The sequence below is a fragment of the Somniosus microcephalus genome, unplaced genomic scaffold (genome assembly GCF_052327205.1).
Source record: "Somniosus microcephalus isolate GS21.2 unplaced genomic scaffold, FLI_Smic_1.0 unresolved_chr1, whole genome shotgun sequence".
Lineage (NCBI taxonomy): Eukaryota > Metazoa > Chordata > Chondrichthyes > Squaliformes > Somniosidae > Somniosus > Somniosus microcephalus.
Genome location: NW_028225179.1, coordinates 147,381,516 through 147,408,999, shown reverse-complemented (window position 1 = coordinate 147,408,999; position 27,484 = coordinate 147,381,516). Strand labels below are relative to the sequence as shown.

General features: G+C 46.0%; 3 protein-coding genes across 3 annotated transcripts; all 3 read right to left on the bottom strand.

The window, feature by feature from the left end:
- Positions 1–294: 294 nt before the first annotated feature.
- Positions 295–2,534, bottom strand: LOC147096218 (tumor necrosis factor-like). The gene is made up of 3 exons (XM_085974124.1): positions 2,450–2,534; positions 1,309–1,416; positions 295–704 (listed from the first exon to the last, which is right to left on the bottom strand). Exons 2-3 carry the CDS (start codon positions 1,358–1,360, stop codon positions 295–297), a joined length of 462 nt encoding a protein of 153 aa, XP_085830250.1. The 5' UTR covers positions 1,361–1,416; positions 2,450–2,534.
- Positions 2,535–11,550: 9,016 nt separating this feature from the next.
- On the bottom strand, positions 11,551–14,029 carry LOC147096217 (tumor necrosis factor-like). Its single transcript, XM_085974123.1, has 5 exons — positions 13,776–14,029; positions 13,518–13,563; positions 12,893–12,958; positions 12,751–12,768; positions 11,551–12,272 (listed from the first exon to the last, which is right to left on the bottom strand). Exons 1-5 carry the CDS (start codon positions 13,950–13,952, stop codon positions 11,878–11,880), a joined length of 702 nt encoding a protein of 233 aa, XP_085830249.1. The 5' UTR covers positions 13,953–14,029; the 3' UTR covers positions 11,551–11,877.
- A 9,109-nt stretch (positions 14,030–23,138) lies between these two features.
- Positions 23,139–24,213, bottom strand: LOC147096216 (tumor necrosis factor-like). The gene is made up of 2 exons (XM_085974122.1): positions 24,153–24,213; positions 23,139–23,548 (listed from the first exon to the last, which is right to left on the bottom strand). The coding sequence occupies exons 1-2, from the start codon at positions 24,202–24,204 to the stop codon at positions 23,139–23,141; spliced, it is 462 nt and encodes a 153-aa protein (XP_085830248.1). The 5' UTR covers positions 24,205–24,213.
- Between the last annotated feature and the right edge of the window lie 3,271 nt (positions 24,214–27,484).

Genomic DNA, 27,484 nt, shown 5'->3' with positions numbered 1-27,484 from the left:
AGGAGATGCACAGAATCTCTCTGATCAATAACGGTCTGTGTTGGCCGTGACCCTGGAATGGCAGAGGTGAAAGGTCAGTCTGATAACCCACCGCACTACCCAATCCTCCAACCTCAACACATTTGATATATTCTCCCGCTACAAGTCTCTCAATAAAATAGCGGAGACATTAGTGTCTTTGTCCAATTAGTGCCGGATAGGACAATGTGCCCTGAACACTTTCCACTGTATTTCAATTGGAAGTTCTTGATCAGTCATCATTGCTCGTCATTCGCAAGAAGAAACTCGAACTCCTCACAACGCGAATATTCCAAAGAAGCTCTTTCCTTGGGCGGAGTCTACATATCCCAGCGCCTCCTCACTAACCCTGGAGAAGATCTGATCTCCCGCATCAAACTCAAATACAGCTCCCTGGTAGGAGGCCTTGTACCAGGGCTCTCCGTGTTGGCCGTAGTGGCAGGCCGACTTGGTGGCTTTCAGCAGCAAGGTTTCCTCCGGATAGCTCGACGAGAGCTTGGCGAGTTCGTGGCTCAGAAAGATGCTCTTGTCCCGGCATCCCTTGCTGTAGAAGACCACCTGGGTGTAGACAAAGTACTGACCAGGGGTGGTGATGACCAGACTGTTGTCCCTGAACTCCACCCCCTCGGCGAAGGTGGAGTCCGCATCATTCTGCCAAATCACCTTTCCTTTGTGGGTTGAAGAAGCTGAGGGGAGAGAGAGAGGGAACATCGTAAGGATGGAATAAAGAAAAAAGACAACTGGCAATTCTGTAGCGCCTTTCACATCTCAGAACATTCCTAAGCGCTTTACAGCCAATGAAGTACTTTTGAAGAGTAGTCACTGCTGTACTGTAGGAAACACGGCAGGCAATTTGTGCACAGCAAGCTCCCACAAACAGCAATATGATAGTGACCAGATACCCTGTTCTCGTGATGTTGATTGAGGGATAAATATTGACCAGGACTGATTGCTATCCAGTGAATTCTGTGCCATGTGAGAACAAGATTGGGTTTGGATCATAGGCTCACTGCAATGAAATAGCCCACTGCCACTCTCAGCTCACACATCAAGAATGCGCACTTTAGTGATGGGCTGAGACCTCCTGCCGCCCGGGGATTCAGAGAATGATGCAGCACACAGGAAGGCCATTTGACTTATCGTGCCCATGCCGGCTCATTGGTAGAGCTAGCCAATTAATCCCAATCCCTCTGCTTTTCCCCAGAGCCCTGCAAATTGTTCCTGTGGTACAGTGGGAGTGGCTACCTTCAGGACATGGAGTTATTAATAATGTTAAGAACAGCCTCCTACCTGTCAGGTGAGCTGCGATTTTCCCCCTCGGGTCGTTTCCCACCTGCTTCATGAGAGGAGGCAGACCTGGAAAAGAAAGGCCGGACAATCAGTCGCTATTGCGGTGCACTTGGAACAAAAACTGACTGACAACGAGAGAGAGAGAGAGAGATAGTGAGATTGATAGAGAGATGGAGAGACAGAGTGAGAGAGAGAGATGGAGAGAGGGAGAGATAGAGATAGAGAGAGAGATGGAGTGAGAGAGATGGAGAGATAGATAGTGAGATTGATAGATAGATGGAGAGAGAGATGGAGAGAGGGAGAGATAGAGAGAGATTGAGAGAGAGATGGAGGTAGAGAGAGATAGCGAGCGAGAAATATGGAAAAAGAGATAGTTAGTGAGATTGATATATTGATAGGTATTGATGGAGAGACCTAGAGATGGAGAGATAGAGAAACTGATAGATAGGGAGAGAGAGAGAGAGTGGGAGATTAATTGAGAGAGATTGATAGAGAGAGAGCGAGAGTTTGATAGAGTTAAAAAGATTGATAGTGAGAGAGATTGATCGTGAGAGAGAGATTGTTGGAGAGAGAGAGATTGTTGGAGAGGGCACTCACCACTGTTAATAGCGACGTTTGCCAGGGGCGAATGATTCCCTAAATCCTGGAATCGGGCAGTCTCAGACTTCCGTGTTACCACCTTCAGACAGAAAACAAGGAAAGCGATTAAAATGTGAAATTCACCGCAAATGTCCATGAAACACATGGCGACCTTCAGTACAAAGGTTCAAGCCGGATCTACAGGCAGCTTATGAGCATTACACAGAGACACTGGGGCCGTCCAGACTCGGGCTGACTCTCACACTCCACATTGACAGCAGAGAAAGAGTTTATCAGAGAACTGACTGAATAAAATGCAGGATTGAGGATTGAATCGCTGCATCTTGCCAATACAGAGCGCGCCCAGTTGTTGAGAGCAGCAAAAGTCAACACCTGGATTAACTGGTTGAACACAGATTATTGTTTCACAGCTGGAACAGCGGAGGCAAGCTCTGAAATAACTCCCCAGCTTTACACCACACTTAAAGCAGCCTCTCCGAGGACTGAAAGGAAACCGGGGAAAGGCAACACGGCGGAATTTGATCTCGCTTTTCCAAAGTACAGCTACGCACCTGGTTTGAAGGTAGAACTCCAAGTTGACAGAGTAAGAGGTAGGAAGACACAGCCAGCAAGCCCAGAACAGCCATCGCACAGAGAGCCGGCCAGAAACAGCTCCTCTTCGAGTCTGACTGTCTGACCAGAGCCACTCCTCCATTCTCAATGTCCAGCATCTTCTGCTCACTACTCATGGTCTCAGGTGTCAGTCGGAGCTTTGTTGGGACCAGCCGTCTGTCTCTCAGCTCTCTCAGTGCTTTGTGTCCCTGCAGCTACACACCAGCTCTATATAAAGATCAGGCCAACACCACCGGCAACCGTGATGCAATGGAGCAGGAAATACCCAGCTTAAGGCTGCGGCAATTGGAAAAAACACAACTTCTCCTGAGCTGAGTGTGCTCATGATGCGAGCCCGGATCAGCCTAACTTTCACTCAATGTACAAATAGCCAGTCAGTTTCGCAAAGTTCTCCTGAAACTTTAACAAAACCAAAAGTGGACACAAACTCTGCCCCATTTGCTAAATGTATTTACACGGTACCAATAACTGCGTCTTTAAAAATGAAAGAGCGAAAAAAGATAGAAGGTTATCAGGAGATTAAAATAAGTGAGATAAAAACGAAACAACTTTCATTTCTATAGTGCCTCGCACGACCTTTCAGTTTTGCAAAGCGCTTTACAGCCGATTAAATATTTTTTGAAGAGTTGTCACTGCTGTAATGTAGGAAACAGGAAAGGAGTTTGCGCACAGCAAGATCCCAGTAACATCAATGAGATAAATGAGTAGATCATCTGTTTTGATGATCTTGGTTGAAGGATAAATATTGGCCAGGATACAAGGTCAGGAAGGATATATCGGCATTGGAGGGATTGCGGCACAGATTCGCCAGAATTAGATCAGGGTTTACAGGGTTAAAGATAAGAACATAAGAAATAGGAGCAGGAGTCGGCCATTTGGCCCCTCGAGCCTGCTCTGCCATTTAATGAGATCATGGCTGATCTGATCTTGGGCTCAGCTCCATTTCCCTGCCCGCTGCCCACAACCCTTCACTGCCTTATTGTTCAAAAATCTCTCTATCTCCATTATAAGGACAGCTTGCATAAACTAGGCTTGTGTCACCTTGAGTATAAGAGATTGAGGGGTGATCTGATCGAGGTGTTTAAAATGTTAAAGGATCCGATGGAGTAGAAACAGAGAAACTATTTCTGCTGGTGGAGGATTCAAGAACAAGAGGACATTGTGGCGGTACCACCGGTTGTCCGTTACATTGAGATACATAATTCCCTTTAACTTACCTTACTGTATGTGTCTGTTACTATACTCAGGCTTCTCTGCTGTACTCTGACGTCATGACATCAGAGCTTGGAACCTTCCAACAGTAGAGCTCGGAACCTGCTGGCAGTTGAGCTGGGAAACTTCTAGTTAGTCCTCGTGGAGTCCCCGCTGGGACAAGACCTATACCACGCTGCTCCTACAGTCAGCCATCTTACCTGCCATCTTACCTGATGTAATAGTCTGTTCCTGTAAATAAACAACTTGTTAATAGTTCGTCGAAGTCAAACTCTCTTATTTAGTGGCGATCTACACGAACCGCTACATTGGTGACCCAACGATGTGAGTACGGGAGCTCTTCAATTCCTACACTACAATTGGTGACCCCGTATTCGTGAACGATTTTCACGGAAGCAACGCGCAGCCTGACCCTCATCTTCACAGAAGACGAGCGACGAACACCAACCGCTGCATTGGTGACCCAACGATGTGAGTACGGGAGATCATCAATTCCAACACTACAATTGGTGAACCCGTATCCGTGAATGATTTTCACGGTAGCAACGCGTGCCTGAACCTCGTCTTCTCACAAGACGACCAACGCGCAACCGACGAAGAACCACGGTACAGCAACCGCCTCACTCAGCCAAAGGCGACCCTGTCTTTGCGAACGTATTTGCAAGGTAAGCGCAGCCTGGAGCAGATCCCGTTTGACACGGACAAACCTCAAGCGGACCCCGTTCGTTTTTTTTGTGAGCAATTTTCACAACAGAAGCACGCCATGGAAGCACCAGCCATTTTGCTGTTGCTACCATAATCCAGGGATCCACAGTCTCCCTCGTGCTTTATACCGGTAGAAGCCCCGTTCGACGAGAACATCGATGCAGCGGCGACCACGCACTTGCTCATGGTCCCCGTACTCATCTATCCTACCGCCACACGGATCGTCCGCCTTTACGTCCATAGCGACAGCAAGTATAAATCTCTCCAAGTGTGGGGTACAGCATGTTCGGGCCCACAAAATTGGAGCGCGCCCTGCAGGGATACCACGAGGACTCACCCCCGCGAAACACGAGGACCCATCCCTCACGAACCACGACGACCCATCCCTTGTGAAAAATGAAGATTCCTTCTCCGCCGACGATGCACCAGCCCTTCAGCCTGCTGGTTGTTTTACCTACTACACGATTCGGCGTGAACAAAAGGCGTGTCGCCCTCCCAGCTGTTTTCTCCTAAATCTACAACTGTTACAAGTGTTGCCGCCCTCCAGGCAGAGTTAACCCCTCCTGAAAGCAATAACAACCCAGACCGTTATCGCCTTTCTCCAGTTTTCCCTTTAACAAAATCAAACATCTACTGAAGCTGCACACATCGAGGACGGGTCCAACGGGCATCCTGTGGCTGCGATCAACCACGTGAAAGTTGCTGGCCTCACCGATCACTGATCAACGCAGCAACTCTTCACCCTCCGTTGTGTTAACTTCGTAGCACTATCGCACCCACCGTTCTGCGTGTTCCAGCCTCCTGAAGGTTTCGCTCACCTGTCGGCGAGTTCACTCACCTCACCTGTCAAGTCCTTCTGGAACGTTCGTTTGGCATTCCTGCAGAGTTTGTTATAACAAGGACTTGTTCCAACATCAACAGAGTCATCACCCGCGTCCGCCCAACCTGCCCGTCACTCTGTCAAGGCCTGCTGTTTCGTACGTCTCCACGGTCCTTCGCCTGACGGATACACTTTATTCGCCACGACGTGTGTACGGATCCCCTCAGGAGCAGCATCTTCGGAACTCGCTCGCCAAGCCGAGACAGCACGACCGCCGAGACCACCAGCTCGTCAGACCATCTCATTCTTGGACTGTCGTTAAAGTGAATTCTGGGGGGGCCTATGTGGCAGTACCACCGGTTGTCCCTTACACTGAGATACATAATTCCCTTTAACTTACCTTACTGTATGTGTCTGTTACTATACTCAGGCTTCTCTCCTGTACTCTGATGTCATGACTTCAGAGCTCGGAACCTTCCAACAGCAGAGCTCGGAACCTGCTGGCAGTTGAGCTCGGAAACTTCTAGTTAGTCCTCGTGGAGTCCCCGCTGGGACAAGACCTATACCACGCTGCTCCTACAGTCAGCCATCTTACCTGCCATCTTACCTGATGTAATAGTCTGTTCCTGTAAATAAACAACTTGTTAATAGTTCGTCGAAGTCAAACTCTCTTATTTAGTGGCGATCTACACGAACCGCTACAACATAATCTTAAAATTAGAGTGAGGCCGCTCAGGGTGATGTGAGGGTGCACTTTTTACACAAAGGATAGTGGAAATCGAGAACTCTCTTCCCCAGAGGCTATGGATTCTGGTGGGCAATTGGAGCTCTCAAGACTGAGATTGACAGATGTTTGTTGGGTAAGGGTATCAAGGGATATGGAGCAAAGGTGGGTAAATGGAGTTGAGATATAGATCAGCCAGGATCTGACAGAATGGCAGAACTGGCCCAAGGAGCTGAATGGCCTCCTCCTGTTGCTGTGTTCCTATGTTCCAGGTGATCTTGACCAGGCAGTATTACTCTACATCTAGCCTGCGTTAACTCTTACCTGGGACAGTAATGACATTTTTTTATATGTTCGGGGATGTGGGCGTCGATGGCAAGGCCAGCATTTACTGCCAATCCCAAATTGCCCTGGAGAAGGTGGTGGTGAGCTGCCTTCTTGAACCGCTGCAATCCGTGTGGTGAAGGTGCTCCCACAGTGCTGTTAGTGAGGGAGTTCCAGGATTTTGACCCAGTGACGATGAAAGATCGGCGATATACTTCTAAGTCAGGATGGTGTGTGACTTGGAGGGGAACTTGGAGGTGCTGGTGTCCCCATGCACCTGCTGCCCTTGTCCTTCTAGGTGGTAGAGGTCGCGGGTTTGGGAGGTGCTGTCATAGAAGCCTTGGTGAGTTGCTGCACTGCATCTTCTAGATGGTATACACTGCAGCCATGGTGCGCTGGTGGTGGAGGGAGTGAATGTTTAAGGTGGTGGATGGGTGCCAATCAAGCGGGATGCTTTGTCCTGGAGTGTTGTTGGAGCTGCACTCATCCAGGCAAGTGGAGAGTATTCCATCATGCTTCTGACTTGTGTCTTGTAGATGGTGGAAATTCTTTGGGGAGTCAGGAGGTGAGATATTCGCCACAGAATAACAGCCTCTGACCTGGGCGTAATGGATTAGCATCAGAAGAACTTTATCTACCTTTAACCCTTACAGTACTTCCCAAGGATTTGGATAGACATTTCATCCCAACTATAGCCTGATTCACCTCAACTAATGTAAGTTTCCTTTCTCTGACTCTCCCTTCTCCAAAAACAATGTTCTTCAATCTGCTTTCTAGACATGGGGAAGTAAATTATTAATCAATATATATTTTTCATTTTACATGGTGAACAGTTAATTCCCAGAGCGCGAAGGAGTTAGTATGAAGCCTAACAGATCTTAGAGTTAATCCAACAGAGATACTATTTCCTCTTGGTGGGGAAGTGCAGAGCAAGGAGACATAATTTTAAATTAGTGGCTGGCCAATCAGGAGTGAAATCAGGAAACACATCTTCACACAAATGGTGGTGGAAATCTGAAACTTGCTCCCCAATTGGCTGTGGATTTTGAGTCAATTGAAATTTACAGGACTGAGGTTGATAGATTTTTGCTAGCTAAGGGTATCAAGGGATATGGAGCAAAGGCGGACAAATGATGTTAAGATACAGATCAGCCATTGAATGGCAGAACATTTTCAAGTGGCTGGATGGTCTTCCCCTTGTCCCATGCTCCTAAAGTCTGGAAATTAAATGGACAAAAAATCAAGCAATGCACTCCTGCAAGACAAAGTTCAGCCCCCATGTCTCTTTTAAAAAGAATGCCATGGGATTTTTCACATGCACCTGAACAAACCAAGCCTTTGGTTTAATGGCTCATCTGAAAGACGACACTTCCGACAGTGAAGCGCTTCCTCAGCACTGCACTGAAATGTCAGCCTAGATTATCATTCTTAAATTGGGATCTGGATTGAATGAGTGAAGAAAGAACTTGATTTATATAGCAGCATTCATGACCTCAGGACATCCCAAAGTGCTTTACAGCCAATTAAGTACTTTGAAGTGTCGTCACTGTTGTAAAGTAGGAAATGCAGCAACCAATTTGTGCACAGCAAGCTCCCACAAATACAATGAGATAATTACCAGATAATCTGTTTTGGTAATGTTGATTGAGGGATAAATATTGGCCAGGACACCCATAGCAGCACAGAAAGAGGCCTTTCATCCCATCAATCCCAAGCCGGCTCTCTGCAAGAGCACTTCAGCTAGTACCACTCCACCGCCATTTCGCCGCAGCCCTGCAATTTTTTTTCCTTTGTGTACTTATCCAATTCCATTTTGAAAACCACAATTGAATTTGCCTCCGCCACCCTTTCAGTCAGTGCATTCCAGATCCTAACCACTGGCTGCGTAAAAACGTTATTCCTCATGTCGCCATTGGTTTTTCTGCCAATCACTTTGAATCTGTGTCCTCTGATTCTCCACCCTTCCACCAATGGGAACAGTTTCTCTCTATCTACTCTGTTTAGACCCCTCATGATTTTGACCCCTCTGTCAAATCTCCTCTCAATCTTCTCTGCCCGAAGGAGAACAACCCCAGCTTCTCCAGTCTATCCACGTAACTAAAGTCCTTCATCCCTGGAATAATTCTCATATATCTTCTCTGTACTGTCTCTAAGGTCTTCACATCCTTCCTAAAGTGTGATGCCCAGAATTGGACACAATACTCCAGTTGAGGCCAAACCAGTGTTTTATTAAAGTTCACCATAATTTCCACAATTTTGTACTCTATACCTCTATTTATGAAGCACAGGATCACATATGCTTTTTCTAACCACTTCCTCAACCAGCCCTGCCACCTTCAATGATTTGTATACATATACCCCCAGGTCACTCTGTTCATCCTTTAGAATTATACCTTTCAGTTTATGTTGCCTCTCCTCGTTTTCCTACCAAAATGTATCACTTTGTAATTTTCTGCATTAAATTTCATCGGCCACATGTCCGCCCATTTCTCCAGCCTGTCAATTATTCTTGAAGCCAATCACTGTCCTCCTCACTGTTCACTATATTTCCAAGTATTGTGTCATCTGCAAATTTTGAAATTGTGCCCTGTACACCCACGTCCAAGTCATTAATATATAGCAAGAAAAGCAGTGGTCCTAGCACCGACACCTGGGAACACCAATGTATACCTTCCTCCAATCCAATAAACAACTGTTCACCACTACTCTCTATATCCCGTCTCTTGTCAATTTTTTATCCATGTTGCCACTGTCCCTGTTGTTCCATGGGCTTCAAATTTGCTGGCAAGCATATTATGCACCAATTTATCTAACACCTTTTGGAAGTCCATGTACACCATATTAGCCGTATTGCCCTCATCAACCCACTCTGTTACCTCAGCAAAAACCTCAATCAAGTCAGTTAAACATTACTTGCCTTTAACAAAACCATGCTGGCTTTCCTTAATTAATCCGCACTTGTCCAAGTGATTGTTAATTTTGTCCTGGATTATCATTTCTAAAAGCTTCCCCACTACTGGGAGAACTCCATTGCTCTTATTCAAAATAGTGCCGTGGAATCTTTTGTGTCGACCCGAGAGGGCAGACAGGGCTTTGTTTTAATGTCTCATCCAAAAGATGGCACCTCCAACAGTGCAGCACTCCCTCAGTACTGGCACTGGTGTGTCAGCCGGGATTGTGGCCACAAGTCTCTGGAGAGGGACTTGAACTCACGCCCTTCTGAGTCAGAGGCGAGAGGTGTGAACCATTGAGCCAAGGCTGAGGAGAGTAACCTGTCCAAGATACAGCAACGGGAAACTGGAAAGATAAGAATTGTGTAAATTCTGAAAGCAGCCTTAAATACTGAGCTATTTCTGTCCGGCCAGTGAGGTTTGGTGAAGTGAGCGGGGGAGCTGTGCTGGTGGAACAATCAGTGAGCCAGCTGGTTTGGCCAAGAGTAAAGCAACTTGTGAATGGTGACATTGTGATGACTATCAGTCCCCTCCTGTCGATGTTGAAGATCGTACCCACCTTTAAATTCCTTTAATTCAGCCCCCATTGCCCTCTCAGGCCCAAGTCAGCAGTTTGTACAACTTATTGACTAAACCCAACACAGCAGATCTCCTAACTCCAGTAAGCAATTATCTCCTGCATCTATCTTCATTGACTTATGGAGTCGGAGAGGAATTCCCTACAGTTGGTTCTTTAATTAGAGGCATACCCGGAACTGTCATCTCACACAGATTCCCAATCTCCTGATACTCTCTCAGATTACTAATTTGCTGATCCTCTCTCAGATGCCCAATCTACCGACCCTCTCTCAAGTTCCCAATCTCCTGATACTCTCTCAGATTTCTAATCTGCTGATCCTCTCTCAGGTTCCCAATCGACTGATCCCCTCTCTCATATTCCCAATCTTCTGATCCCCCCTCTCAGATTCCCAATCTACTGATCCCTCTCTCAGATTCCCAATCTACTGATCCTCTCTCATATTCCGAATCTACTGATCCTCTCTCATATTCCCAATCTACTGACCCTCTCTCAGATTTCTAATCTGCTGATCCTCTCTCATATTCCCAATCTACTGAACCCTCTCTCAGATTCCCAATATACTGATCCTCTCTCATATTCTGAATCTACTGATCCTCTCTCATATTCCCAATCTACTGAACCCTCTCTCAGATTCCCAATATACTGATCCTCTCTCATATTCTGAATCTACTGATCCTCTCTCATATTCCCAATCTACTGATCCCTCTCTCAGATTCCCAATATACTGATCCTCTCTCATATTCTAAATCTACTGATCCCTCTCTCAGATTCCCAATTTACCGATCCCTCTCTCAGAATCCCAATGACTAATCCTCTCTCAGATTCCCAATCTGCTGATCCTCTCTTAGATTCCCAATCTACTTGTCCACTCCCTCACACTCCCAATCTACTGATCCCTCTTGCAGATTCCCAATCTACTGATCCTCTCTCAGATTTCCAATCTAATGATCCTCTATCTGAATTGCAGGTTGTAAACGAATAAAATTCCTTCCCTCAACTGAAATCATTTTTCATGAAAAGCACTGAATGGAAACCAATGTGCAATAATTAGACAGAATCATTTCATGTCATTAAAATATTTTATTCAATCCCATCCAACAGCTCACCAGTAAATAATATAAATAATATAAATAAATAATATAAATAATTAATTAATAAATATATTTAAATAATAACTTAAATCCGTCAGAAACATCCTAAACTTGACAGTATTTATGCCACTGAAAGACATCTTTAAAACAGATGTCACATTTTTCCACAAAACATATATTTCTGGCAATCCGCCACAATTAATATTCAACAGTTGAACATTCCAGATTATATTTTGGGGGACAATTTTCGTAGTGTTGTAGAATACTCTTTTTTCTTTTTAATTGGTTAAGTGTCGACCCATCACACTCTAGAAAAGTAGTAGCCCGTGTAAAGATGACCAATCGGTTTGTAGAGGTGGAAAGCCAGTTGACTGCTGGGAGCTTGGCTGGCCATCATCGCGAAACAGAAAACTCAGGGACTTTCCACCAATATCATCACTGAAGGTCCACGGAGATAGTATAGACATATTGGAACAGACATAGATGGCAAGGCAGAGCCCATACACTTCAAGGACCAATAACTGATCACACGGGTTAACCAGTCTGAATATCAGAACTGATTCCCCACTTGTTACCTCTTGGGTTTGTCTAATTACTCTCTCCCTGAGGAGTACCAGCTTAAATAACATTAATAACAATAAATATCAAGTAAATTAAGGAGATGCACAGAATCTCTCTGCTCAATAACGGTCTGTGTTGGCCGTGACCCTGGAATGGCAGAGGTGAAAGGTCAGTGTGATCACCCACCGCACTACCCAATCCTCCAACCTCAACACATTTGATATTTTCTCCCGCAACAAGTCTCTCAATAAAATAGCGGAGACATTAGTCTCTTTGTCCCATTAGTGCCGGATAGGACAATGTGCCCGAAACACTTTCCACTGTATTTCAATTGGAAGTTCTCGATCAGTCATCATTGCTCGTCATTCGCAAGAAGAAACTCGAACTCCTCACAACGCGAATATTCCAAAGAAGCTCTTTCCTTGGGCGGAGTCTACATATCCCAGCGCCTCCTCACTAACCCTGGAGAAGATCTGATCTCCCGCATCAAACTCAAATACAGCTCCCTGGTAGGAGGTCTTGTACCAGGGCTCTCCGTGTTGGCCGTAGTGGCAGGCCGACTTGGTGGCTTTCAGCAGCAAGGTTTCCTCCGGATAGCTGGACGAGAGCTTGGCGAGTTCGTGGCTCAGAAAGATGCTCTTGTCCCGGCATCCCTTGCTGTAGAAGACCACCTGGGTGTAGACAAAGTACTGACCAGGGGTGGTGATGACCAGACTGTTGTCCCTGAACTCCACCCCCTCGGCGAAGGTGGAGTCCGCATCATTCTGCCAAATCACCTTTCCTTTGTGGGTTGAAGAAGCTGAGGGGAGAGAGAGAGGGAACATCGTAAGGATGGAGTAAAGAAAAAAGACAACTGGCATTTCTATAGCGCCTTTCACATCTCAGAACGTTCCTAAGCGCTTTACAGACAATGAAATAGTTTTGAAGAGTAGTCACTGCTGTACTGTAGGAAACACGGCAGGCAATTTGCGCACAGCAAGCTCCCACAAACAGCAATGAGATAGTGACCAGATACCCTGTTCTGGTGATGTTGATTGAGCGATAAATATTGGCCAGGACTGATTGCTATCCAGTGAATTCTGTGCCATGTGAGAACAAGATTGGGTTTGGATCATAGGCTCACTGCAATGAAATAGCCCACTGCCACTTTCAGCGCACACATCAAGAATGAGCACTTTAGTGATGGGCTGAGACCTCCTGCCACCCGGGGATCCAGAGAATGATGCAGCACACAAGGAGGCCATTTGACTTATCGTGCCCATGCCGGCTCATTGGTAGAGCTAGCCAATTAATCCCAATCCCTCTGCTTTTTCCCCAGAGCCCTGCAAATTGTTCCTGTGCTACAGTGGGAGTGGCTATCTTCAGGACACGGAGTTAATAATAACGTTAAGAATAGCCTCGTACCTGTCAGGTGAGCTGCGATTTTTCCCCTCGGGTCGTTCCCCACCTGCTTCATGAGAAGAGGCAGACCTGGAAAAGAAAGGCCGGACACTCAGTCGCTATCATGATGTACATGTAACAAAAACTGACTGACAACGAGAGATAGAGAGAGAGAGAGAGAAATAATGAAATTGATAGAGAGATGGAGAGACAGAGTGATAGAGAGAGAGGGAGAGATAGAGATAGAGAGAGAGATGGAGTGAGAGAGATGGAGAGATAGGTAGTGAGATTAATAGATAGATGGAGAGAGAGATTGATAGAGAGAGAGATGGAGAGAGGGAGATATAGAGAGATGGAGAGAGAGATCGAGGTAGAGAGAGACAGCGAGCGAGAAATAGAGGAAGAGAGATAGATAGTGAGATTGATATATTGATAGGTATTGATAGAGAGACCTAGAGATGGAGAGATAGGGAAATTGAAAGAGAGGGGGAGATAGAGAGACAAAGAGAGAGAGAGAGATTGATAGGGAGAGATTGATAGAGAGAGAGGGGGAGAGTTTGATATAGCTAAAAAGATTGATGGTGAGAGAGAGATTGTTGGAGAGAGAGCGATTGTTGGAGAGAGAGCGATTGTTGGAGAGGGCACTCACCACTGTTAATAGCGACGTTTGCCAGGGACGAATGATTCCCTAAATCCTGGAATCGGGCAGTCTCAGACTTCCGTGTTACCACCTTCAGACAATAAACAAGGAAAGCGATTAAAATGTGAAATTCACCGGAGGCAAGCTCTGAAATAACTCCCCAGCTTTACACCACACTTAAAGCAGCCTCTCCGAGGACTGAAAGGATACTCGGGAAAGGCAACACGGCGGAATTTGATCTCGCTTTTCCAAAGTAGAGCTACGCACCTGGTTTGAAGGTAGAACTCCAAGTTGACAGAGTAAGAGGTAGGAAGACACAGCCAGCAAGCCCAGAACAGCCATCGCACAGAGAGCCGGCCAGAAACAGCTCCTCTTCGAGTCTGACGGTCTGACCAGAACCACTCCTCCATTCTCAATGTCCAGCATCTTCTGCTCACTACTCATGGTCTCAGGTGTCAGTCGGAGCTTTGTTGGGACCAGCCGTCTGTCTCTCAGCTCTCTCAGTGCTTTGTGTCCCTGCAGCTACACACCAGCTCTATATAAAGATCAGGCCAACACCACCTGCAACCGTGATGCAATGGAGCGGGAAATACCCAGCTTAAGGCTGCGGCAATTGGAAAAAACACAACTTCTCCTGAGCTGAGTGTACTCATGATGCGAGCCCGGATCAGCCTAACTTTCACTCAATGTACAAGTAGCCAGTCAGTTTCGCAAAGTTCTCCTGAAACTTTAACAAAACCAAAAGTGGACACAAATTCTGCCCCATTTGCTAAATGTATTTACACTGTACCAATGACTGCGTCATTAAAAATGAAAGAGAGAAAGAAGATAGAAGGTTATCAGGAGATTAAATTAAGTAAGATAATAACGAAACAACTTTCAGTTCTATAATGCCTCGCACGACCTTTCAGTTTTCCAAAGCGCTTTACAGCCAATTAAATATTTTTTAAAGAGTTGTCACTGCTGTAATGTAGGAAACAGGAAAGGAGTTTGCGCACAGCAAGATCCCAGAAACAGCAATGAGATGAATGAGTAGATCATCTGTTTTGGTGATTTTGGTTGAAGGATAAATATTGGCCAGGATACAAGGTCAGGAAGGATATATCGGCATTGGAGGGATTGCGGCACAGATTCGCCAGAATTAGATCAGGGTTTACAGGGTTAAAGATAAGAACATAAGAAATAGGAGCAGGAGTCGGCCATTTGGCCCCTCGAGCCTGCTCCGCCATTTAATGAGATCATGGCTGATCTGATCTTGGGCTCAGCTCCATTTCCCTGCCCGCTGCCCACAACCCTTCACTGCCTTATTGTTCAAAAATCTCTCTATCTCCATTATAAGGACAGCTTGCATAAACTAGGCTTGTGTTACCTTGAGTATAAGAGATTGAGGGGTGATCTGATCGAGGTGTTTAAAATGTTAAAGGATCCGATGGAGCAGAAACAGAGAAACTATTTCTGCTGGTGGAGGATTCAAGAACAAGAGGACATTGTGGCGGTACCACCGGTTGTCCGTTACATTGAGATACATAATTCCCTTTAACTTACCTTACTGTATGTGTCTGTTACTATACTCAGGCTTCTCTCCTGTACTCTGACGTCATGACATCAGAGCTCGGAACCTTCCAACAGTAGAGCTCGGAACCTGCTGGCAGTTGAGCTCGGAAACTTCTAGTTAGTCCTCGTGGAGTCCCCGCTGGGACAAGACCTATACCACGCTGCTCCTACAGTCAGCCATCTTACCTGCCATCTTACCTGATGTAATAGTCTGTTCCTGTAAATAAACAACTTGTTAATAGTTCGTCGAAGTCAAACTCTCTTATTTAGTGGCGATCTACACAAACCGCTTCATTGGTGACCCAACGATGTGAGTACGGGAGCTCATCAATTCCTACACTACAATTGGTGACCCCGTATCCGTGAACGATTTTCACGGAAGCAACGCGCAGCCTGACCCTCATCTTCACAGAAGACGACTGACGAACACCAACCGCTACATTGGTGACCGAACGACGTGAGTACGGGAGCTCATCAATTCCAACACTACAATTGGTGAACCCGTATCCATGAACGATTTTCACGGCAGCAACGCGTGGCTGAACCTTGTCTTCCCACAAGATGACCAACGCACAACCGACGAACAACCACGGTACAGCAACCGCCTCACTCCGCCAAAGGCGACCCCATCTTTGTGAACGTATTTGCAAGGTAAGCGCAGCCTGGAGCAGATCCCGTTTGACACGGACAAACCTCAAGCGGACCCCGTTCGTTTATTTTGTGAGCAATTTTCACAACAGAAGCACGCCATGGAAGCACCAGCCGTTTTGCTGTCGCTACCGCAATCCAGGGAGCCACATTGTCCCTCGTGCTTTATACCGGTAGAAGCCCCGTTCGACAAGAACATCGATGCAGCGGCGACCACTCACTTGCTCATGGTCCCCATACTCGTCTATCCTACCGCCACATGGATCGTCCGCCTTTACGTCCACAGTGACAGCAAGTATAAATCTCTCCAAGCGTGGGGTACAGCATGTTCGGGCCCACCAAATCGGAGCACGTCCTGCGGGGATGCCACGAGGACTCACCCCCGCGAAACATGAGGACCCATCACTTGCGAACCACGAGGACCCATCCTTCGTGAAAAATGAAGACTCCTTCTCTGCCGACGATGCACCAGCCCTTCAGCCTGCTGGTTGTTTTACCTACTACATGATTCAGCGTGAACAAAAGGCGTGTCGCCCTCCCGGCTGTTTTCTCCTAAATCTACAACTGTTACAAGTGTTGCCGCCCTCCAGGCAGAGTTAACCCCTCCTGAAAGCAATAACAACCCGGACCATTGCCGCCCTTTCTCCAGTTTTCCCTTTAACAAATGCAAACATCTACTGAAGCTGCATACATCGAGGACGGGTCCAACGGGCATCCTGCAGCCGTGATCAACCACGTGAAAGTTGCTGGCCTCATCGATCACTGATCAATGCAGCAACTCTTCACCCTCCATTGTGTTAACGTCGTAGCACTATCGCACACACCGTTCTGCGTGTTCCAGCCTCCTGAAGGTTTCGCTCAGCTGTCGGCGAGTTCACTCACCTCGCCTGTCAAGCCCTTCTGGAACGTTCATTTGGCATTCCTGCAGAGTTCGTTATAACAAGGACTTGTTCCAACATCAACAGAGTCATCGCCCGCGTCCGCCCAACCTGCCCGTCACTCTGACAAGGCCTGTTGTTTCGCACGTCTCCATGGTCCTTCGCCTGACGGATACACTTTATTCACCATGACGCATGTATGGATCCCCTCAGGAGCAGCATCTTCGGAACTCGCTCGCCAAGCCGAGACAGCACGACCGCCGAAACCACCAGCTCGTCAGACCATCTCATCCTTGGACTTTCGTTAAAGTGAATTCTGGGGGGGCCTATGTGGCGGTACCACCAGATTGTCCCTTACATTGAGATATATAATTCCCTTTAACTTACCTTACTGTATGTGTCTGATACTATACTCAGGCTTCTCTCCTGTACTCTGACGTCATGACATCAGAGCTCGGAACCTTCCAACAGTAGAGCTCAGAACCTGCTGGCAGTTGAGCTCAGAAACTTCTAGTTAGTCCTCGTGGAGTCCCCACTGGGACAAGACCTATACCACGCTGCTCCTACAGTCAGCCATCTTAACTGCCATCTTACCTGATGTAATAGTCTGTTCCTGTAAATAAACAACTTGTTAATAGTTCGTCAATGTCAAACTCTCTTATTGAGTGGCGATCTACACGAACCGCTACAACATCATCTTAAAATTAGAGTGAGGCCATTCAGGGTGATGTGAGGGTGCACTTTTTACACAAAGGATAGTCGAAATTGGGAAATCTGTTCCCCAGAAGCTATGGATTCTGGGCAGCAATTGGAGCTCTCAAGACTGAGATCGACAAATGTTTGTTGGGTAAGGATATGGAGCAAAGGTGGGTAAATGGAGTTGAGATATAGATCAGCCAGGATCTGACTGAATGGCAGAACTGGCCCAAGGAGCTGAATGGCCTCCTCCTGTTGCTGTGTTCCTATGTTCCAGGTGATCTGGACCATGCAGTATTACTCTACATCTAGCCTGCGTTAACTCTTACCTGGGACAGTAATGACATTTTTTTTTATGTTCGGAGATGTGGGCGTCGCTGGCAAGGCCAGCATTTACTGCCCATCCCAAATTGCCCTGGAGAAGGTGGTGGTGAGCTGCCTTCTTGAACCGCTGCAATCCATGTGGTGAAGGTGCTCCCACAGTGCTGTTAGTGAGGGAGTTCCAGGATTATGACCCAGCGACGATGAAGGATCGGTGATATACTTGTAAGTCAGGATGGTGTGTGACGTGGAGGGGAACTTGGAGGTGCTGGTGTCCCCATGCACCTGCTGCCCTTGTCCTTCTAGGTGGCAGAGGTCGCGGGTTTGGGAGGTGCTGTCATAGAAGCCTTGGTGAGTTGCTGCACTGCATCTTCTAGATGGTATACACTGCAGCCATGGTGCGCTGGTGGTGGAGGGAGTGAATGTTTAAGGTGGTGGATGGGTGCCAATCAAGCGGGATGCTTTGTCCTGGAGTGTTGTTGGAGCTGCACTCATCCAGGCGAGTGGAGAGTATTCCATCATGCTTCTGACTTGTGTCTTGTAGATGGTGGAAATTCTTTGGGGAGTCAGGAGGTGAGATATTCGCCACAGAACAACAGCCTCTGACCTGGGCGTAATGGATTAGCATCAGAAGGACTTTATCTACCTTTAACCCTTACAGTACTTCCCTAGGATTTGGAACGACATTTCATCCCAACTATAGCCTGATTCACCTCAACTAATGTAAGTTTCCTTTCTCTGACTCTCCCTTCTCCAAAAACAATGTTCTTCAATCTGCTTTCTAGAAATGGGGAAGTAAATTATTAATCAATGTATTTTTTTCATTTTACATGGTGAACAGTTAATTCCCAGAGAGCGAAGGAGTAAGTATGAAGCCTAACAGATCTTAGAGTTAATCCAACAGAGATACTATTTCCTCTTGGTGGGGGAGTGCAGAGCAAGGAGACATAATTTTAAATTAGTGGCTGGCCAATCAGGAGTCAAATCAGGAAACACTTCTTCACGCAAATGGTGGTGGAAATCTGAAACTTGCTCCCCAATTGGCTGTGGATTTTGGGTCAATTGAAATTTACAGGCCTGAGGTTGATAGATTTTTGCTAGCTAAGGGTATCAAGGGATATGGAGCAAAGGCGGATAAATTATGTTAAGATACAGATCAGCCATTGAATGGCAGAATAATTTCAAGTGGCTGGATGGTCTTCTCCTTTTCCCATGCTCCTAATGTCTGGAAATTAAATGGACAAAAAATCAAGCAATGCACTCCTGCAAGACAAACTCTTTTAAAAAGAGTGCCATGGGATTTTTCACATGCACCTGAACAAACCAAGCCTTTGGTTTAATGGCTCATCTGAAAGATGACACTTCCGACAGTGCAGCACTCCCTCAGCATTGCACTGAAATGTCAGCCTGGATTATCATTCTTAAATTGGGATCTGGATTGAATGAGTGAAGAAAGAACTTGCTTTATATAGCAGCATTCATGATCTCAGGACATCCCAAAGTGCTTTACAGCTAATTAAGTACTTTGAAGTGTCGTCACTGTTGTAAAGTAGGAAATGCAGCAACCAATTTGTGCACAGCAAGCTCCCACAAATACAATGAGATAATTACCAGATATTCTGTTTTGGTGATGTTGATTGAGGGATAAATATTGGCCAGGACACCCATATAATCATAGAATCATAGAATGGTTACAGCACAGAAAGAGGCCTTTCATCCCGTCAATCCCGAGCCGGCTCTCTGCAAGAGCACTTCAGCTAGTCCCACTCCACCGCCATTTCCCCGCAGCCCTGCAATTTTTTTTCCTTTGTTTACTTATCCAATTCCATATTGAAAACCACAATTGACTTTGCCTCCGCCATCCTTTCAGTCAGTGCATTCCAGATCCTAACCACTCGCTGCGTAAAAACGTTATTCCTCATGTCGCCATTGGTTTTTCTGCCAATCACTTTGAATCTGTGTCCTCTGATTCTCCACCCTTCCACCAATGGGAACAGTTTCTCTCTATCTACTCTGTTTAGACCCCTCATGATTTTGAACCCCTCTGTCAAATCTCCTCTCAATCTTCTCTGCTCTAAGGAGAACAACCCCAGCTTCTCCAGTCTATCCACGTAACTAAAGTCCTTCATCCCTGGAATAATTCTCATATATCTTCTCTGTACTGTCTCTAAGGTCTTCATATCCTTCCTAAAGTGCAATGCCCAGAATTAGACACAGTATTCCAGTTGAGGCAAAACCAGTGTTTTATTAAAGTTCACCATAATTTCCACAATTTTGCACTCTTTACCTCTATTTATGAAGCACAGGATCACATATGCTTTTATTCACCACTTCCTCAACCAGCCCTGCCACCTTCAATGATTTGTATACATATACCCCCAGGTCACTCTGTTCATCCTTTAGAATTATACCTTTCAGTTTATGTTGCCTCTCCTCGTTTTCCTACCAAAATGTATCACTTCGCAATTTTCTGCGTTAGATTTCATCGGCCACATGTCCACCCATTTCACCAGCCTGTCAATGATTCTTGAAGCCTATCACTGTCCTCCTCACTGTTCACTATATTTCCATGTATTGTTTCATCTGCAAATTTTGAAATTGTGCCCTGTACACCCACGTCCAAGTCATTAATATATAGCAAGAAAAGCAGTGGTCCTAGCACCGACACCTGGGAACACCAATGTATACCTTCCTCCAATCCAATAAACAACTGTTCACCACTCTCTGTACCCTGTCTCTTGTCAATTTTGTAGCCATGCTGCCACTGTCCCTGTTGTTCCATGGGCTTCAAATTTGCTGGCAAGCATATTATGCGGCAATTTATCTAACACCTTTTGGAAGTCCATGTACACCATATCAACCGCATTGCCCTCATCAAACCAGTCTGTTACCTCAGCAAAAAACTCAATCAAGTTAGTTAAACATGACCTGCCTTTAACAAATCCATGCTGGCTTTCCTTAATTAATCCACACTTGTCCAAGTGATTGTTAATTTTGTCCCGGATTATCATTTCTAAAAGCTTCCCCACTACTGGGAGAACTCCATTGCTCTTATTCAAAATAGTGCCGTGGAATCTTTTGTGTCCACCCGAGAGGGCAGACAGGGCTTTGTTTTAATGTCTTTTCCAAAAGATGGCACCTCCAACAGTGCAGCACTCCCTCAGTACTGGCACTGGTGTGTCAGCCGGGATTGTGGGCTCATGTCTCTGGAGAGGGACTTGAACTCACGCCCTTCTGAGTCAGAGGCGAGAGGTGTGACCCATTGAGACACGGCTGAGGAGAGTTACCTGTCCAAGATACAGCAACGGGAAACTGGAAAGATAAAAAGTGTGTAAATTCTGAAAGCAGCCTTAAATACTGAGCTATTTCTGTCCGGCCAGTGAGGTTTGGTGAAGTGAGCGGGGGAGCTGTGCTGGTGGAACAATCAGTGAGCCAGCTGGTTTGGCCAAGAGTAAAGCAACTTGTGAATGGTGACATTGTGATGACTATCAGTCCCCTCCTGTCGATGTTGAAGATCGTACCCACCTTCAAATTCCTTTAATTCAGCCCCCATTGCCCTCTCAGGCCCAAGTCAGCAGTTTGTACAACTTATTGACTAAACCCTACACAGCAGATCTCCTAAGCTCCAGTAAGCAATCATCTCCTGCATCTATCTTCATTGAATTATGGAGTCGGGGAGGAATTTCCTATAGTTGGTTCTTTAATTAGAGGCATATCCAGAACTGTCATCTCACACAGCGATAACCCATGACCTGTAAAGTTACACAGTGAAGGCCCCTAACCTGTCACCTCACACAGATTCCCAATCTACTGACCCTCTCTCAAATTCCCAATCTCCTGATACTCTCTCAGATTACTAATTTGCTGATCCTCTCTCAGATTCCCAATCTACGGACCCTCTCTCAAGTTCCCAATCTGCTGATACTCTCTCAGATTTCTAATCTTCTGATCCCCCCTCTCAGATTCCTAATCTACTGATCCCTCTCTCAGATTCCCAATCTACTGATCCCTCTCTCAGATTCCCAATCTACTGATCCTCTCTCATAGTCCGAATCTACTGATCCTCTCTCAGATTCCCAATCTACTGATCCCTCTCTCAGATTCCCAATCTACTGATCCTCTCTCATAGTCCGAATCTACTGATCCTCTCTCATATTCCCAATCTACTGATCCCTCTCTCAGATTCCCAATATACTGATCCTTTCTCATATTCTGAATCTACTGATCCTCTCTCAGATACCCAATTTACTGATCCCTCTCTCAGAATCCCAATGACTTATCCTGTCTCAGATTCCCAATCTGCTGATCCTCTCTTAGATTCCCAATCTACTTGTCCACTCCCTCACACTCCCAATCTACTGATCCCTCTCGCAGATTCCCAATCTACTGATCCTCTCTCAGATTTCCAATCTAATGATCCTCTATCTGAATTGTAGGTTGTAAACTAATAAAATTCCTTCCCTCAACTGAAATCATTTTTCATGAAAAGCACTGAATGGAAACCAATGTGCAATAATTAGAAAGAATCATTTCATGTCATTAAAATATTTTATTCAATCCCATCCAACAGCTCACCAGTAAATAATATAAATAATATAAATAAATAATATAAATAAATCAATTAATAAATATATTTAAATAATAACTTAAATCCGTCAGAAACATCCTAAACTTGACAGTATTTATGCCACTGAAAGACATCTTTAAAACAGATGTCATATTTTTCCATAAAACATATATTTCTGGCAATCCGCCACATTTAATATTCAACAGTTGAACATTCCAGATTATATTTTGGGGGACGATTTTCGTAGTGTTGTAGAATACTCTTTTTTCTTTTTAATTGGTTAAGTGTCGACCCATCACACTCTAGCAAAGTACTAGCCCGTGTAAAGATGACCAATCGGGTTGTAGAGGTGGAAAGCCAGTTGACTGCTGGGAGCCTAGAGTCATAGAGTTTTACAGCACTGGCTGACCATCATCGCCAAACAGAAAACTCAGGGACTTTCCACCAATATCATCACTGAAGGTCCACGGAGATAGTATAGACATATTGGAACAGACATAGATGTCAAGGCAGAGCCCATACTCTTCAAGGACCAATAACTGATCACACGGGCTAACCAGTCTGAATATCAGAACTGATTCCCCACTTGTTAGCTCTTGGGTTTGTCTAATTACTCTCTCCCTGAGGAGTACCAGCTTAAATAACATTAATAACAATAAATATCAAGTAATTTAAGGAGATGCACAGAATCTCTCTGACCAATAACGGTCTGTGTTGGCCGTGACCCTGGAATGGCAGAGGTGAAAGGTCAGTGTGATCACCCACCGCACTACCCAATCCTCCAACCTCAACACATTTGATATTTTCTCCCGCAACAAGTCTCTCAATAAAATAGCGGAGACATTAGTGTCTTTGTCCATAAGTGCCGGATAGGACAATGTGCCCTGAACACTTTCACTGTATTTCAATTGGAAGTTCTCGATCAGTCATCATTGCTCGTCATTCGCAAGAAGAAACTCGAACTCCTCACAACGCGAATATTCCAAAGAAGCTCTTTCCTTGGGCGGAGTCTACATATCCCAGTGCCTCCTCACTAACCCTGGAGAAGATCTGATCTCCCGCATCAAACTCAAATACGGCTCCCTGGTAGGAGCTCTTGTACCAGGGGTCTCCGTGTTGGCCGTAGTGGCAGGCCGACTTGGTGGCTTTCAGCAGCAAGGTTTCCTCCGGATAGCTCGACGAGAGCTTGGCGAGTTCGTGGCTCAGAAAGATGCTCTTGTCCCGGCATCCCTTGCTGTAGAAGACCACCTGGGTGTAGACAAAGTACTGACCAGGGGTGGTGATGACCAGACTGTTGTCCCTGAACTCCACCCCCTCGGCGAAGGTGGAGTCCGCATCATTCTGCCAAATCACCTTTCCTTTGTGGGTTGAAGAAGCTGAGGGGAGAGAGAGAGGGAACATCGTAAGGATGGAATAAAGAAAAAAGACAGCTGGCATTTCTATAGCGCCTTTCACATCTCAGAACGTTCCTAAGCGCTTTACAGCCAATGAAATAGTTTTGAAGAGTAGTCACTGCTGTACTGTAGGAAACACGGCAGGCAATTTGCGCACAGCAAGCTCCCACAAACAGCAATGTGATAGTGACCAGATACCCTGTTCTGGTGATGTTGATTGAGCGATAAATATTGACCAGGACTGATTGCTATCCAGTGAATTCTGTGCCATGTGAGAACAAGATTGGGTTTGGATCATAGGCTCACTGCAATGAAATAGCCCACTGCCACTTTCAGCGCACACATCAAGAATGAGCACTTTAGTGATGGGCTGAGACCTCCTGCCACCCGGGAATTCAGAGAATGATGCAGCACACAAGGAGGCCATTTGACTTATCGTGCCCATGCCGGCTCATTGGTAGAGCTAGCCAATTAATCCCACTCCCCTGTTTTTCCCCCAGAGCCCTGCAAGTTGTTCCTGTGCTACAGTGGGAGTGGCTACCTTCAAGACACGGAGTTATTAATAACGTTAAGAATAGCCTCGTACCTGTCAGGTGAGCTGCGATTTTTCCCCTCGGGTCGTTCCCCACCTGCTTCATGAGAGGAGGCAGACCTGGAAAAGAAAGGCTGGACACTCAGTCGCTATCATGATGTACATGTAACAAAAACTGACTGACAACGAGAGAGAGAGAGATAGAGAGAGAGAGAGAGAGAGATAATGAGATTGATAGAGAGATGGAGAGACAGAGTGATAGAGAGAGAGGGAGAGATAGAGATAGAGAGATGGAGTGAGAGAAATGGAGAGATAGAGAGTGAGATTAATAGATAGATGGAGAGAGAGATTGATAGAGAGAGAGATGGAGAGAGGGAGATATAGAGAGATGGAGAGAGAGATCGAGGTAGAGAGAGATAGCGAGCGAGAAATCGAGAAAGAGATAGATAGTGAGATTGATATATTGATAGGTATTGATGGAGAGACCTAGAGATGGAGAGATAGGGAAATTGAAAGAGAGGGGGAGATAGAGAGACAAAGAGAGAGAGAGAGATTGATAGGGAGAGATTGATAAAGAGAGAGGGGGAGAGTTTGATATAGTTAAAAAGATTGATGGTGAGAGAGAGATTGTTGGAGAGAGAGCGATTGTTGGAGAGGGCACTCACCACTGTTAATAGCGACGTTTGCCAGGGGCGAATGATTCCCTAAATCCTGGAATCGGGCAGTCTCAGACTTCCGTGTTACCACCTTCAGACAAAAAACAAGGAAAGCGATTAAAATGTGAAATTCACCCCAAATATCCATGAAACACATGGCGACCTTCAGTACAAAGGTTCAAGCCGGATCTACAGGCAGCTTATGAGCATTACACAGAGACACTGGGGCTGTCCAGACTCGGGCTGACTCTCACACTCCACAATAACAGCAGAGAAAGAGTTTCTCAGAGCACTGACTGCTGCTCACTAAATCGCTCGGCTAAAGCGGAATGAAATGCAGGATTGAGGATTGAATCGCTGCAACTTGCCAATACAGAGCGCGCCCAGGTGTTGAGAGCAGCAAAAGTCAACACCTGGATTAACTGGTTGAACACAGATTATTGTTTCACAGCTGGAACAGCGGAGGCAAGCTCTGAAATAACTCCCCAGCTTTACACCACACTTAAAGCAGCCTCTCCGAGGACTGAAAGGAAACCGGGGAAAGGCAACACGGCGGAATTTGATCTCGCTTTTCCAAAGTAAAGCTACGCACCTGGTTTGAAGGTAGAACTCCAAGTTGACAGAGTAAGAGGTAGGAAGACACAGCCAGCAAGCCCAGAACAGCCATCGCACAGAGAGCCGACCAGAAACAGCTCCTCTTCGAGTCTGACTGTCTGACCAGAACCACTCCTCCACTCTCAATGTCCAGCATCTTCTGCTCACTACTCATGGTCTCAGGTGTCAGTCGGAGCTTTGTTGGGACCAGCCGTCTGTCTCTCAGCTCTCTCAGTGCTTTGTGTCCCTGCAGCTACACACCAGCTCTATATAAAGATCAGGCCAACACCACCGGCAACCGTGATGCAATGGAGCAGGAAATACCCAGCTTAAGGCTGCGGCAATTGGAAAAAACACAACTTCTCCTGAGCTGAGTGTGCTCATGATGCGAGCCCGGATCAGCCTAACTTTCACTCAATGTACAAATAGCCAGTCAGTTTCGCAAAATTCTCCTGAAACTTTAACAAAACCAAAAGTGGACACTAATCTCTGCCCCATTTTCTAAATGTATTTACACGGTACCAATGCGTCATTAAAAATGAAAGAGAATTAGATCAGGGTTTACAGGGTTAAACATAAGAACATAAGAAATTGGAGCAGGAGTCGGCCATTTGGCCCCTCGAGCCTGCTCCGCCATTTAATGAGACCATGGCTGATCAGATCTTGGGCTCAGCTCCATTTCCCTGCCCCCTCCCCATAACCCTTCACATCTTATTGTTCAAAAATCTCTCTATCTCCATTACAAGGACAGCTTGCATAAACTAGGCTTGTGTTACTTTGAGTATAAGAGATTGAGGGGTGATCTGATCGAGGTGTTTAACATGTAAAAGGATCCGATGGAGCAGAAACAGAGAAACTATTTCTGCTGGTGGAGGATTCAAGAACAAGAGGACATCATCTTAAAATTAGAGTGAGGCTGTTCAGGGGTGATGTGAGGATGCACTTTTTACACAAAGGATAGTGGAAATCGAGAACTCTCTTCCCCAGAGGCTATGGATTCTGAGGGGCAATTGGAGCTCTCAAGACTGAGATTGACAGATGCTTGTTGGGTAAGGGTATCAAGGGATATGGAGCAAAGGTGGGTAAATGGAGTTGAGATATAGATCAGCCAGGATCTGACTGAATGGCAGAACTGGCCCAAGGAGCTGAATGGCCTCCTCCTGTTGCTGTGTTCCTATGTTCCAGGTGATCTGGACCATGCAGTATTACTCTACATCTAACCCGTGTTAACTCTTACCTGGGACAGTAATGACATTTTTTTATTTGTTTGGGGATGTGGGCGTCGCTGGCAAGGCCAGCATTTACTGCCCATCTCAAATTGCCCTGGAGAAGGTGGTGGTGAGCTGCCTTCTTGAACCGCTGCAATCCGTGTGGTGAAGGTACTCCCATAGTGCTGTTAGTGAGGGAGTTCCAAGATTTTGACCCAGCGACGATGCAAGATCAGTGATATAATTCTAAGTCAGGATGGTGTGTGACTTGGAGGGGTACTTGGAGGTGATGGTGTCCCCATGCACCTGCTGCCCTTGTCCTTCTAGGTGGTAGAGGTCGCGGGTTTGGGAGGTGCTGTCATAGAAGCCTTGGTGAGTTGCTGCACTGCATCTTGTAGATGGTATACACTGCAGCCACGGTGCGCTGGTGGTGGAGGGAGTGAATGTTTAAGGTGGTGGATGGGTGCCAATCAAGCGGTATGCTTTGTCCTGGAGTGTTGTTGGAGCTGCACTCATCCAGGCAAGTGGAGAGTATTCCATCACACTTCTGACTTGTGTCTTTTAGATGGTGGAAATTCTTTGGGGAGTCTGGAGGTGAGATATTCGCCACAGAATAACAGCCTCTGACCTGGGTGTAATGGATTAGCATCAGAAGGACTTTATCTACCTTTAACCCTTACAGTACTTCCCTAGGATTTGGAAAGACATTTCATCCCAACTATAGCCTGATTCACCTCAACTCATGTAAGTTTCCTTTCTCTGACTCTCCCTTCTCCAAAAACAATGTTCTTCAATCTGCTTTCTAGAAATGGGGAAGTAAATTATTAATCAATGTATTTTTCACCTTTTACATGGTGAACAGTTAATTCCCAGAGAGCGAAGGAGTTAGTATGAAGCCTAACAGATCTTAGAGTTACTCCAACAGAGA